The sequence below is a fragment of the Anomalospiza imberbis genome, chromosome 3, assembly GCF_031753505.1.
Source record: "Anomalospiza imberbis isolate Cuckoo-Finch-1a 21T00152 chromosome 3, ASM3175350v1, whole genome shotgun sequence".
NCBI classification, from domain to species: domain Eukaryota; kingdom Metazoa; phylum Chordata; class Aves; order Passeriformes; family Viduidae; genus Anomalospiza; species Anomalospiza imberbis.
The window spans coordinates 25,383,939-25,398,966 of record NC_089683.1 but is presented as its reverse complement, the minus strand read 5'-3'; the positions used below and the strand labels follow the sequence as shown (position 1 = coordinate 25,398,966).

Below are 15,028 nucleotides of genomic sequence, written 5' to 3'. Positions count from 1 at the left end.
CCTGCCTGCTGCAGGAGTTGAGGTGGCTGCCTGTGGTGTGGACATTTTTTTGTGAGTGAAATGCCAGCCAGAGAGACCTTCAGCCTGCCAGATTCAGAAAGTCGCTATCAAAGCTGCTTTGTTAGATAGGTCTGGACTGGCTGGGAGGGGCTGCTTCAAAATGTGAAAAAGGAAGGCAATTTGGAAGCAAGTGGTTGTAAAACCCAGGCTCACTTTTCAAAGCAGAGAGAAGTGAGAAGTAATAGCAAGATAATGAACTGGAGAAAGCAACAGGTAGAGTCTCCTGGGGGAGTAATACAGGAGAGGCAGAAATGCAGGAGATCTGGCAGTTATTGAAGGTGTTTGTGTAAGAGGCACAAAGGCAGACTACAGCCAGGTAGAACAGATAGGAGACATTGTATAGAAAATACTGCTGCTTTCAAGGTGTGTGAAATACAAAGGAGCTGTACAAGAAATGGAAATATGGGTAGCAGGGCAGAAGGTTTGTATAAAGGAGTTAATAATGCAATGTGGGGTAAAATCAGAGAAGTACAAGGTCCAGAATGAATTAATGTGACATGGAAGATCACAGAAGAAAGACCCTGTAATTATGTCAGAATATGAAGAAAAAAATAAATATTTTTTAGAAGCACATTACCAAGGAATAGAAAAAGATAAATAGTTTTGACCAATGTAGAAATGTCTGAATTACTCTGGTCTCTTTGTTCTATAAAATACTGAAATGCATTTTAATAAGATGAGGGTGAAATTCAGATAAGGAAACAGCAGATTGAAGAATATTTGGATAAGTTACATTTTCTTGTGGCACAGCTTTATTTATCCAACAGTTAGTAAATAACTGATTTGTAACATTTTATCATTCTATTTAAGAACTCAGAGCAGAGGAGGGGCTTCTAGAAGCCTGTAATTACAATAAGCATAATACCTTTCTCCCAAGGAGAAGAAAAGAATGAGGAGTTATGGACCTTGCAGGGTGATTTCTCTCCCAGGAGACACTGTGGAACATCTGATGTTTGAAAGCAGGTGGGCAAAGGGGAAGTGATGCAAATGGTATGTCTATACTTTTACATGCTATTACCTGTAGTCTCATTAGCAGATTACTGTCACAAAATTTGAATTAAAGGATAACAGAGCTTGCTGGGGTATTGCCATTAATAACAGTTGCAACTGCAGCTAGAACTGGTGCTGGGAAGAGCCAGTGCCATCAGTTGCTGCTGCCATGGGTGCTGTCAGGTGCTGCAGCAGAAGCATCTGGCTCTGGGAGGCAACAGCCATGAGCAGGGACCTTCCATTGAGAGGGAGCATCCCAGTCCCTGCTGCCCTCACTGTACATCATCTTCAAGTGAGGTTTCAAGCTCTGTGACTTTACCTTTGCAGGGAAAGGTACACCTGTTTCTGTCTGGCTGTACATCTCTCTGGCTCCAGCCTTTTGTCATGACAGCAACAGCTGTCATTCTTGCCCTGCCACAAAACTTACAGGTTCATTGCTTGCCCTGGGCTGTGTTGGCTGATGCCCAGGGAGCTCCAGGAACCACACATGAGCTCTTCACCTTTCCTGTGGGCAGCCCGGTGCTTAGGAGACAAGGAGGCAGCTTGTAATTCTGCTTTCTCATAGACACACTTGTGGGCACATGGCTGTGAAATTCTGCCTGGCTGAGTAATTTCTGATCTCTGCATGGACAAGAGGTTTGTAGCCATCTCTAACAAAGTAGTGAGAAGATAAGTTTTCTTGGAAGATCAAGGGTAGGTTATGATAATTTGAGTTTGTTTAGTCTGAAGTTAAGAAGATTGAAGGGAGACGTGATAATGTGTCTTCAGTATGTAAAAAGTGTTTATGCAGAGGCTGGTGAACACATGATTTCTGAGGTCAAACTTTAGGGGAAGGGACAATAAAAACATCAGTTTATTTTACAGGAGATTTAATTCAAAGATTAGTGAGGAAAAATGTCCTTCTCTGTAAAGCTAAGTGAGTGTAGTCAAACACTGAAGCATTTGTACTGTGTTTTACATTTCCTTAATTTGGATTTTCAATAATAAATTAGAGAAACATCTCTAGTGTTTCTTAGCCAAACTGTGCAGGACTGAGTGATATGTTCAGTACTTTTTAACTTTACACTTTTACTATTTTCTGACAGCCTTGTAAGTCACAACCCTTCTCTGGTAAAGTATTATTCAGCTTTTGAGCCTTGAAGCTGATCGCTGCAAAATTTCTTAGCAAAGCTTATATTTTTATTACTTTAGGGATTTCAGTCTGCATTAATCCTACAGTTTCAGTGAGAATGCCTTCTTTGAGATGGTTGCCATGTAAAGTGAAGCTTAGTGATGTTTGCTTTATATTCCTAGTTAATTGTTTATCACATTTATACCTTTGTAAATAAAATATTTTTAAAGGGGACAACAGATGTTACAAGAGAGCAAATCCACTTGGTTGTGAGTCACACTTTCTTTGTTTTAGTTGTTTCTGAAATTTATAAATATCTTTAGTCTTATACACAAAAACATCAAAACAAAGTGTACTGATCTGAAGAAAAATCTAAAAGAATTACAGTGGTGCTAAAGAGGGAAGAGCGATGGAAATGCTGTGCCTTGAAATCACAACTTTTGCAATAAGTGGTGTTGGCTGGGAGTATGAGTGGAGTGGCATGGAACCTCACATGACATGCCACATGTCGCATCAGCCCCTTATGTTCTCTTTGAGCTATCCACAAAATGAAGGTTAATTTAGTGTAGTAGATTCTAAAACTTACTGGACATCTCTGTGACTTTATATTTTAGAACTTTAAATCATAGCAGTGATGGAGTAGACATCCATTTTACGTTAGTAAATATGCATTTCTGCTTGTGAATCTGCAGGGGCTCCACTGAGGTGGATTTGTTGATACCAATATGCAAATTTAAAGGCAGACAACCAAGACTGTGCCAAGGATTAATAGCAGTGGGGCTAGTGCTGTGATAATGGTAATAAATAACTGCAGTGGCACCTGTGGGGGGATATCCTGAGTGGTTGGATCAATGCTGGTTGGAGAGAACCTTCCAAGCCCGTTCGTCAAAATGTTTTGAGATGTGTCCAGTTCTGTGCTCTCCAGTACAAGAGAGACATGGAGTTCCTGGAGCAGGTCCAACAGGGGGAAAAAAAGGTGATTTAGGGACTGAAGCATTTCTTGTACAAAGAAAAGCTGAGGAAGCTGGGCTGGTTGAGCCTCAAGAAGATATGACTGAGAGGGAACTCATCAATATGTATGAGTATCTAAAGAATGAGTGTCAGGGAGATAGACCAGACTCTTCTCAGTGGCACCAAGAAGGAAAAGAGGAGATGGGCAGAAATTGAAGCACAGGAATTTCCACCTGAATATGAGGAAAAACTTTTTACTGTGTGAGCAACCAAGCACTGGAACAGATTGTGGAGTCTCCCTTACTAGAGATATTCAAGAGCCATGAATGTGCTCTTTGGTGACCCCAATATGAAGGATGGACAAAATTACCCACTGTGGTCCCTTCCAATCTGGCTCATTCTGTGATGGTGCTAATGGAGCCAGTTTTCTTTTCCTGTAGGAAGCGGAAAGGACTTACGACATTTAGGACACTTACTTAAAGTTCTTCTGTACAATGATGCTGTTTCAAATATCACACATCTACTGAAATCCACAAAAGGACTCCTCAATGTGTGTGTTTATGTCCTACTGTTTGGTATATATGTAAGATTATACCTCTGTTTGGTATATATGTAAGATTATACCTCTGATTGCATACTTGCTGATTTGGGGATTAGGAAAATAGTGAACCACATTTCATAAAATAAAAATGTGGGAAGTTAAGAAAAATATAAGCATATTTAGCAAGATTTAGCAATGGCCGTATTATTTTTTTTTAATTGAGCCAGAGTATACTTATACCTTAAAGCCACACAAATATTTTATGATTAATAGAGTTATCCAGAGACATGTGGAATAATTGAGGGCAGGGGCAAAATAGAATAGGCGAAAGCAATGGATGGGAGAAATGTCTGGGAGAAATGTGAAGGTTAATGTGGGAAAAAAAAAGTGACTGATTTGAACTTTTAGATACAAGGACAGGCTGTTAGAGGGATGGAACACAGGAAGGCTGTTATGGTTGTCATGATAATAGAGTGTAAAGCATTGGCCAGAGGAGACAGTGAAGGATAAATCCAAGGATGCAATCAAGGATGACTCTTTGCTTAGAAAACATCTGCTATAAACAAAGATCAGAGGTGTTGAACTCACTCTGCAAAGGAGACTTGTTTAAATGCTCCTTAATAAAATCATAAAGGAATTTTATGAAATTGAGTAACATTAACTATGTCTGCTACTTGTGAGAATCAATATCCAGAAATATATTCAAACAGAAAAATTCCTCCTGAGTATGATAGAAAGAACCGTTTATTTTCCGTGAACCACAAGAACTGTTTGTTACAGAGTGGATTATTAGACTGTCGAAAGAAAAGAGTGAAAAAGAGTTTTGCACCACTAGGCCTAAAACTGCGCTTGCCAGACTCTGCTTTCAAGCGAGTAGGAGGCCAGAAGAGACCTGGCCCAAGTGTGTGTGCCAGCTCGCCGCCAGCCCTGGCTGCGGGCGGTGCTGGCGAGCCCAGCGGGTGTGCCGGGCGGTGCTGGCGAGCCCAGCGGGTGTGCCGGGCGGGTGTCCCGGGGAGCCGGGCGGGTGTGCCGGGCGGGTGTCCGGGGTGTCCCGGGGAGCCGGGCGGGTGTGCCGGGCGGGTGTCCCGGGGAGCCAGGAGGGTGTGCCGGGCGGGTGTCCGGGGTGTCCCGGGCGGTGTCCAGCGCCGGAGCTGCGCGAACAGCACCGCCCGCAGCCCGGCGCTCCGGCTGCCCGTGCCCTGCCCGCCCCGCGGCTCCGGCACACAGCTTCCGTGCTCCTCACGGAGATCAAATCCTCTTGATTAAACCTGCGTGCTTATTTACTTTTAACAGCATGAGTGAAGTTTAGTATGGGATTCGGTACAAATTGTAACCAGGGTGTGTGTTTGGAGCTCGGGATTTTTCCCAGCAATGAGTTTCGGGTTTAGAGCAGGAGACGAAAGCCCGGGGCGGCTCGGGGAGGCTGTCGCTGTGCGTGTCGGTGTGCAGGGAGCTTTGGCTCCAAGCCGGCCGTGGAGCAGCGCCCAGCGCCTCGCTGCCCCGCTGGGGGAGATTACCCGGCGGGGAGCGGGCCTGGAGTGTGTTGAGCCATACCCATCGTACGTGGCGGAGTGTGGGAAGGCTGCAATGGAAGTACTCGTGAAGATTTTTGAAGAAGCAATTTCCTTGGCAGATCAGTCACGTGGGAATGTTTTGACAAATCTCATATTTTGACAATTACATGCTTCATGGCTCTTGTTACAGCCTGTTCAGAATTTTAGAGGGTTTCTCATAAATCATGCTGCATGTGTCAGGCTAGTAAATCCTTATTTTTGTAGACAAATACAACTTTTTGTATTAGAGTTTTTTTTTTTTATTCTTTATTTATGGCATAGATTTGTTATCATGCAGTTAGAATTGCTACTGTGATTTCTTAATTTTTAAGATGAAAGGACTAAAACATGCATGTTCTCAGAACTTACAGAAAACTGTTTCCCCCACAAGTATCATTTTTAATAAAAATCTTCCTTTAAAAACAAGCTTAAGTATGTTTTAAGAAGCTGAAATATTAGGAAAACTCATCAGGGTGTCAGGATCTCAACAGTGGCCACTGAAGTTTTTCAGCTCTTTGAATGCTGATGGCATTTGCTGTGGAACACTGTAGTCATAGGAGCTCTTAACTATTTATCTATTATCTTGGTGAAAATTGTTTTACTGTTACTGAAGTGAGTTGGCATTCTAAGAGATCCTTCTCCCACGGGCATTGACTCAGATTCTTAAAGAATGGATTAGAAGTTTATTGTGAAACTCACGGTGGCCTTGTGCCAGCTGTCATTTGGACTTAGCTGTGACCTCAGTGGTAATTAAGGCCTGACTCTTTTTTTTCCCTAAACAGAACTAACTTCTAACTTTCCCTTACAGTTCTAACTTTTGAGCCTTTTCCCATTTTCCTTTGAAAAATCAGTGAGGCTTTATGTCTGGGCTGGGCATTTAATTAACTTCTCTTCCAGAAGCAAGGAGAGCAGTACTTGAAAAAGACTTTCCCAGGCAATGTGGTCTGAACAGCCTCAGCTGGATCTATAATATTATAATTCTTGATAACTCCTGGGTAATTACACTGATTTTATGAAGACTTGACAACTGAACTTCAGTTATTCAAAATAAATATGGTTCAGATTTGATTCTAATTTTGCCTGTTCTGGAAACCATAAGAAAAGGTCTAATTTGGTATGTTCTCACAATGATCAGTTCAGCTTAATTATAATATAGAAAGGGAGACTTCTGAAGTTTTTAGGGCAGATATTTGATTATAGTAATCTGCTTTCCTGACCCTGTAAAAAAAATGAGCAGTTTTGTAAATAAGTGAGCACAAAACTCTGCCTTGTTTCCAATCATGCAGCTTGCCAGGGCCACAGTGATTACCTCACCTGCCTCAGGGATTTCCTGGTGGCCTCCACTACATGGGCGTTGCTTTGAATTGTTCCTGCTTGATCTGATTATATTCTCTCCTGTCGTCTTTGCCTCCACTCTAGATTCTGCAGCACATTAATGTTTGTTTCTGCTTCTTCACACACCATTTCAGTTGAGAATGTGCTCCGTACATTTTAGGTGCTGGTCTGGAACACACTATATCCTAACATGAAAGTCTAAGGGATCTATGTGTATGTTGGATGTGCACCCACTGTATACACAGAAATGGGCACAACCCTATTTTCCTGCCATATTTACTTCTAATCAAGAAAAAAGGGTGTGATTCTTGTTTTAGTAGAATCGTCATAGAATCCTAGAACAGTTTGGGTTGGAAGAGACCTTTAAAATCACAAAATAAACTGAATTGGAAAGGACCTACAAGGACCATTTAGTCTAGCTGCCAGTTCTGCAGAGCACCATTCCCAAGAATCGTGCCATGTGCCTTCTGGAACTCTGTCAGGCTTGGTCCTGTGACCACTTCCCTGGGGAGCCAGCATCCTACCACCAGAATCCTATTATCAGACTCTAGAGTGGAGGCACCTTTGAGTGAAGAATACTTTTCCTAATACCCAGCTTAAACCTCCCCTGACACAACTTCAGGCCATCTAGTCCAATCCCCCCTGCAATGAGCAGGGTCGTCTTCAACTAGATCAGGTTGCTTGGAGCCCCATCCAACCTGATCTTGAGTGTTGCAATGTTTCACCAACCTCACTGAAAAAAATTTCCTTATATCTGGTTTAAATCTACTGTCTTTTAATTCAAGACTCTTACACCTTGTCCTATAGCAACAGGCTCTACTAAGAGGTGGGTATGACAGTGTTGGAGAGTGACCTGTGCATCTCCTGTCCATTCTTGTCAAGACTGAGCTGGTTTTGCTTGCAGTGGTGGAAAGTGTCAGTCTTTCCCCTTCTACCATATAACTGTAAGCAGCCATTAGTGTGTGAAACTATAGATTTTGTTCTAGGATCAAGACAAATAATATCAATAAAAATTGCAAGAAATAGGTTTTCTATGGAAGATGTTTTGTTTTCTGTGGTGACTGATGGCAAAACCAGAGATCACGATGTGCAAGTTTGGTTTGCTAAGCATTGGCATCTAGGACTGCTTGAGATGTATAAGGGTGTTCAGTACAGACATCTGTGGGGGACTGGCCAGCAGGACCTAGGCAAACATTAGTCCTTCTGGAGAAGAAGGGAGACCAAGTGGTGTAGCCCCCGAACATAAAGCAGCCCTTTAGGTATGTGAGCTGAATCATGCTCAGTCAGGCAGACTGCAGGCAGTGGTGACAGGTGCCATGATGCCAGCTCACAGAGGAGGAGGGCAGACCTGGCGGGCCAGGGAATTTTATAGAAGAAGCAGAACAGTGTGGGGGTCCAAGTGGAAGCTTTTGGAGGCGACAGCCATCTTCTTGGTCATCATCTCTCAAGTATCTAATGTGCTGGGGTCGGGGGTCAGGATTCAAGCTTTGTCACTGCCACAGTATTAAAAGCTGGTTTTTACTGGTGATAGTGCAGAGATTCCCCAAGGCACTAGACTGCAAAGCATAAGCTTGCTGGAAAAGGATGATACAAAAATATCTGATGCTTAGGTCAAGGAGAATGGAGCTTTCCTTACCACAAACATCATAGAATACATGCCAGAAGATGAAGATCAGAAGATGAATCACTTCTGAAACAGTGCTTTACATTCCCTCTGTCTCCTTTTCACTGGTGAAGCCATTTTGCTTTTCTTGTTTAAGTTTTGTCAGATGCACCTCAGCCACTCTGTTTCCCATGTCTTCCTTAAAGAATCTCTTCTCATGCCCAAATTAGCAAATCTGCCACACTCACATGAGTATATTGCAAAAAGTTGTCTGAGGCAACATGTAACCTACTTTGCGTGTGGACCTTGTAAAATATTGGGCTGACAATTCTGTGATTTCATTGAAAAGCCACGAGAACTGTTGTGAAATTCTATGGGCTCAGTAGATCCCACACATCTGTCCAGGGACTCCCATCTGCATCCAGTATTTGTGGCACTATGTGTTTTGAAGGAGGCTGAATGTGGTGGTAAAGAGCAATGAAGTACTTATATTTGTTTGTTGTTAAAAGATTTAGTTATATGTGCTGGGAGACAAGAGTTGCCCAAGTGGTAGAGGGAGGTGATTTTTCAAGCTTTTCCTGAAGTGTCAGCGTAGGATCTCTTGAGGAGCACAAGATGCTTCTTTTGGAAGAAGTGATCTGATGCTTTGAGTGAACATACTTACTCACATCAGTTGCCCAAATACAGCATTTTAGATGCACATCTGCTACTCAAGAGTATTGGAAGAAATTCCTTGTTATGTTGCCCTGTACCAGGATGACTGGCACAGTATGTACTAAATAATTAATCCTCACAGTAATTGCCAGCCAGTGGCAGAACTAAGACAGACGCATAAGGTGTACTGCTGGTTTTCCTGTTTTGACAGCCCTGTGCCAGTTTTTTCATATCCAGTGTGAATTCATCTCTGAAGTGTCTGTGATTTCTAGAAAGATAAACTGGGGAAGATAGTTGTCTTTGTAATACTTAGGAAACCTCAGAGCATAAGAAACAAACAGAAGGTTAACAAATGTGTGCTGTGAGAGACAGAGTAGCATGTAAAAGTAAATTATCTTTTAAAGTAGCATGCAAGTAAAATTATCTTGCATCTAACGGATGAAAAAAAAGCAGACAGAACAGAAATAGTGATATTTTCTCACCCCACAATTCAGATACCTGCACATTGGGAAATCCTTTGAATTTTATGTTGAAAAGAGTATGGGCATTGACTTGGGGCCACACAAACAGTTCTTTAACTGTGCTGTGCAGTGTCCTTGAGATGTACACCACACTCCCCTGTCCTTAACCTTATGTCCTCCTGTGCCTCTGGCCACCAGCCTGCGCTGTGGATCTGTTCTGGCTGGGGATTCTGCTTTCCAAAGAAAGTGGAAAGTGACCTATCCTGGGTGGTGGGGCAAGCAGCCCTCTCACAGGGTTTTGTCATCAAGAAAATTTGCCTACTTTTAACAGAAAGAGTTTAGCATTCAGTTTGATATAGTCCTTTGAATGGAAAAATAACACGTGGGTTAAAAATTAAAGATTCTTATGCTTCTCATCTTTCAAGCATTTATCATAATCGAATCTTGTATCAGGGATATCAGTTATTTGTATGGCTTCCCTTTTCTTTGCTTTCACCAGAGATATAGTAGGAGAGCACCTGTTCTTTGTTCAGCTTAGCAATACTTCAGTATTATCAAAGAAAATTTTTCTTAGCTTTTTTTTTTTACATTAATTGCAGGATTAAAAAAACCCTGTAGCTAAAATTAAAATTATACTATTTTCTGTATGTGAGTGAGGGTGTAAAGTTTATATATATGTATTAAAATATTGGATAGTAATATGGCTGAGTATGTAGAGTCTCTGTGAGCATTTTGGAAAATATGTGTTGTAATTCCTCATGGAACAGTCTTCTAGATGACTTGTTCTGGCTAGTCTTCAGCACAAGCATAAATATGTTCTGATGCTACTCTCAATTAAGATGATGGTGTTTGTGAAAACAGATTGCAGGGTAATTTCATGTTAAAATTGGAGTAAGAAAACTTGAAATAAAACGCTAATTTATGAAGCTAATCTTAGGTATGGAGACAGCTTTTTATGCAACAGGATGAATCTCAAAATTCTCCCAAAAGTGTAGCAAACCGAGTAGTTGTATTAAGTTGAAGATCTGGGTTGATTCTTGCTGACCTCATCACACACATATGTTGGCAGTCAGAGTGTGTCCCATAGACCTCATATTGGAAGTACAATTCATCTTTAGCAAAGGTTAGGAAGAAGGAAATTTCTGATGTTGTATTTTATCCTAAGCTTAGGAAGTTTCTGATCTGGTGGTTCAACAGGAACACCAGGGAGCTGACATTAAACTGTAGCTGGAAAGCCCTCAACCTCTGCCCTTGCAAGTCAAAAATCTCTGATTCTGAAAAATTATTGTAAGACAAAATGTAATTTGTGTTATATTCAAAGAGCAGCTGGCTGGTATTGCTGAAGACATTTCAGATAAAGTTGTAATTAAGCTAATGGTAAGAATCAAGAAGTTGGCCTGTGGACAGATATCTCCCAGATTTGTTGTGCCTGTCAGTAAAGGTGGATCTTCCAGCTGTCTCTCTTGTTATGGCAACCCCTCACTAGATCAACCCAGTGTCATAGTTCTTTGGTAGGGTGTGTAAGGTGGGTGTGTGAGTTTTTGGGAAAGCTCACTAAGTACTGGGAAACCTGAGGTGACAATACACACTGTTAATTGGTGGATGGTGTGCTTTGATTAGGAAGTGTGTTACTTCCAATCTGACTGCAGTGAACATGCATGCTGCTGATAATATATATCTGTTGTGTATTTTTTTACAATCTATTGAATCTAGATACTGTTGTCATAGTGGTCATTATTTAGGTCCAAATAGGAGAGTATCTGATACTGTTTAAATTGTCAGATATGATTGTTTTCATTGCTACATGCATTCATTTCCTGTAACTTAATATTGTTTTTCTTTTCATTAAAGTGATATAAAGTGGGATGAAACTGCAAGTGCAGAGACAGATATGAATTTTTTCTATTACAATTAATTTGCATTTGTAAATTTGTCAGGAAAGTGAAGAAATTAAAAAAAGCAGTGCTGAGGTATAGCTGAGGATTATCTGTATTTTAAAAGATATGTATTAATATGAGTGTGAATTCTCAGGTATAAACAGGGATCTTGTACTTATTCTTTGCATTTATCTGTGCAGGTTCGAAAGCATGTGAATGACCTATATGAAGACCTAAGAGATGGACATAACTTAATCTCACTTCTAGAAGTCCTTTCTGGAGACACCTTGGTAAGCGTTTAGATCATAATACAATGGTTTTGGATTGTTAATTATGCATTTTCTCTGTTTGTTAACTCCTTGTGTGTTGACTGCTGTAGATTTCTTTGATATTTTCTGTAATCTGTGACCTGATACCAAAGACACAAGTTGTATTTCTGTTGGTAAATATGCTGGTGTGAATTCTGTGGGGGAGTGCAATCTGTTCTTTTTGTTTCTTGTGGTTAGGGAGACTTCCTTTCTTAATAGGGTAATGCACTCTTTCTTCTGCTCTTTCCTTTCCTTTCTGATTTTTGTTTTAACAAGTATTGGATGCTTAATATCTTTTTGCATTTAAGGGAGTAACTTACAAATAACAAGGATCAAATGTCCCTGAAATTGTCTAACACGCTCCTCAGGTGTCATTTCCTTTCTTTGTGAGCATTACTTCCCTTGCTTGGTATTTGTTCTCTTCATTATGTTCTTCTTTTCATGCTCTTCTTTTCATTTGTGGTCTGTCTTGTGTTTTTGCTGTCCTGTCTCCTGTCTGTTGTATTCATTAGCCAAGAGAGCGAGATTTTTTGAAGACCTTACGGTTGGTGAGTTCAACAGAAGCATGCGCAAATGAACAGCATGAGGATGTGGAGGATGAGGATAAGGGGGTAGGTGCCGACCCCCATAACTGTACTAATGTAGTGTTTGAAGTGTGGTGTCTGCTGATGTAAATTCTTAGTTTGGTGTGCTGCAGTAGTGGGCTGTAGAAAGGACAAAAGTACTTTTGTTGATAAACCAGGATACGTGTATTTACAGTGGAGGTATGGTAAAGACAAATTTTTATTCAGTCTTTTTGTGAAGAGCTAAAATGCAAATGTTCAAGATTTCTGTTTGTTTTCTTTCATTAAACTGTATAAAACCATGGTGCAAATGTATACTGGACAACACTATCAATAAGCTATAAAATAATTTAAAAAGATACAGAAATACCATAATTCTATTAAGCTAAGACTTTTTTTTTAAACTTGCAATCAGTATTGTCCATATACAAGTAATTTAGACAAAGACTTGAAGGTTCTTCTTAGTGAAATCAGTGGCAAAAAATTGATTTGTCTTAATTAGAAGCACCAGTTTACTATGTGCATGGTGTGTGTGCCATAATGTTGGATAATATCTTGAAATAAGGTAATTCAGTGTGCAGATCTGTTTGTTAGAATTTACCATATGTAGAAGTGATTTTTACCAAAGCAGGTAGATTAGAAGTTAAGCAACAGCTTTGTGTTGTGGCTACTAAAAATACAGATAGTTTTCAGGGCTTATCTTTCTTGCAACAAATGCTGAATTATCGATTTTCTGTATTTTGCCCATCCAGAAGGGAAATATCTACTCATAAAGTGAAAAATGTTGGGTGCTTGTTAGTCTAAGTGAGCTGTTTCATGCCTTTTTAGACCTTGCATTTTGGCTTTTGCTAAAGCAACTTGCTGTCATAGGGTCTGAGTGCCTTCCTGGCTCCTGTGTGTTGTGCTGCAGTTATGATTTCAGTGGAATTTGTGTGCTTTTTTTCTGAAGTGCAGCATAAATCAAAATGCTGCATTGTTTTATAACAGACATATTTCCCCTCTGAGATGCTAACTGTGTATTTTGGGATTTACTATACCTTCCTTGTGGAAAACCAAGTTCCAGGCCTGCAGTCCTTCATTCCATCTGTGGAAGCTACTTGATAGCAAGGGCTGTAATGCTTGATCCTGAGTTATTGGTGTGAAAAACAAGGGGCTAAATAGAAGATTCTGTAATGGAAATTAAAATTCTTTTGTTTCAGTTTATGCTTCTTATTCAACTTCATTTTCTTATGTTTCTTTTTGGCAAGCATCTGATACTCCATAGGGGGAAAAAAAGGCAGTTGAGGAAGGCTTGGGCTTATCTGTGTGTTTCACAGTGGTTGGCTGAGGAAATGCTCATATTCATGGCCGATCCCTAGCAATTATAGTCCACTTCAGTTTATTGCTGTGAAAGTTTGTGAAAAATCTGAAATAAGGAAGATTAGAAGGACTTGGATATGATGTTGATGGTATAAATTTAACTGCTTTCCCATGCTGATCTGTGACAGCTAAGTATGCGTTTTCTGTGTGATAATTCTTCGTGGTGATTTTACACTAACTGCATGCAGTTTTGCCATGTTTCCATTAACACAACACTCATTTTTTTTTTACAATTTATTTTTGATAGTTCTGACTTTGCTTTGAGGGGAGTGACTTGTTAGCTGTTTTCATGCTTTGAAGTTTTCTACCCAAGTCAAGAATTTAAACTTACACTCTAGGACTGTTCATGTTATACTATTCTGTTTGGAGTATGATACTGTCTTTATTAAATGCTTTAAATAAATATGTATAGATATCATAATCATTATGCAGTCATAACATTAAGCCATGAAGTTCCATACAGAGGTAAGCTTTTCCATCACAGAGTTTACCAGAACAATGTAAAGGTCCATGACATTACTTATGTTTTGTTTTGCTTAATACACTGTAAATATTTTATAATAATGTGTAGTTTCTGTAGGAATAGCCCTTTTGGCCTTAATAGTACTTTACAGGGAACAGCAATCAGCCTGCATGGATCAAAGTTGCAGTTGGGGACCACTGATCTCTCTTGCCATCCACTGTACTAAAAAATAACTACAGTCAAAATAAATAGCTAAAGCACACTTTTCCACCAAAGGTATTGACTTCATTAAAGGTGTAGTGCTTCAAATGTTCTACATGGTACATTTAAATCAGACTGTTTGTTCTTTTGTCTGATGAGAAAATCTCACAACTACTGTTTTCTACTTGTAGCCCCGAGAGAAAGGTCGGATGCGTTTTCATAGACTGCAGAATGTCCAAATTGCACTTGACTATTTGAAAAAGCGCCAGGTATGATGAAAACAATAATAAAAAAAGAATTAATGAAAATTTTGTCACCTATAGCTAATAAATAACAAATTTGCCCTGCTTTGTCTCTTGTGCGTGTTGTCTAACAGCTTCTTGTGTAGGTTCAGATTTATGCCATGCTTGAGATGGTTAAGAGAGATGTGGGAAAGTAATTTTACACCAGCCTTTCCTGAGCAATAACAGCACAGTCCATGTGCTATATGCTTTTAAAGAGGAGAAAATTATGGGTGACATCCTTAGGAGTTGCTTATAGTAAATTTAACTGTCTTCCATGCTGCCCAGACACTAGCTGGTATGCAGATTTGTTCACAATCTAATTTTTAGTGCAAAATGCCAATTCAAATATATTAGAATGTTGTATGGGAGTTCCTTGTTTTGATTATATTTGTTTAGGGAAACAAAAATGTTGTTTCCCAATCAATCAAATTCCCAAAAATTTCTCAAATTTTGATCCTGATAAAAGCAAAACTGTTCTTTTTAGACCAATTAGAGAGGGGTCAGAGCCACCCAGGCACTGTGGAAAATTCAGGCTTAATTTCACTTGTATCTCCTTTTAGCCAGACACTTGAAATCCACACTGTTGCATTTCTGCTACTGTGAATTTCTTTCCACTTTTCAACATCTTTTAAATGCTTACAGAAGCTTGATTTCTCCCTTTTCCAAAGGGAGAATAAAGAGATTTCTCCCTTTAGCCAAAACATGGAAGGAAAA

At 40.0% G+C, this 15,028-nt stretch overlaps 1 protein-coding gene across 21 annotated transcripts in view; it reads left to right on the top strand.

Moving 5' to 3' along the window:
* Positions 1 to 15,028, top strand: part of DST (dystonin) — a 291,178-nt gene that overhangs the window by 94,558 nt on the left and 181,592 nt on the right. For 13 of the 21 annotated variants that reach the window (XM_068183693.1, XM_068183707.1, XM_068183709.1 and 10 more), the window contains 2 exons: positions 11,337 to 11,426; positions 14,222 to 14,299. In XM_068183693.1, coding sequence (XP_068039794.1) covers positions 11,337 to 11,426; positions 14,222 to 14,299 — 168 coding nt within the window. Of the gene's footprint in view, positions 1 to 11,336; positions 11,427 to 11,956; positions 12,056 to 14,221; positions 14,300 to 15,028 lie in introns of all 21 variants that reach the window. The other 8 variants (XM_068183704.1, XM_068183692.1, XM_068183689.1 and 5 more) reach the window with 1 other exon arrangement.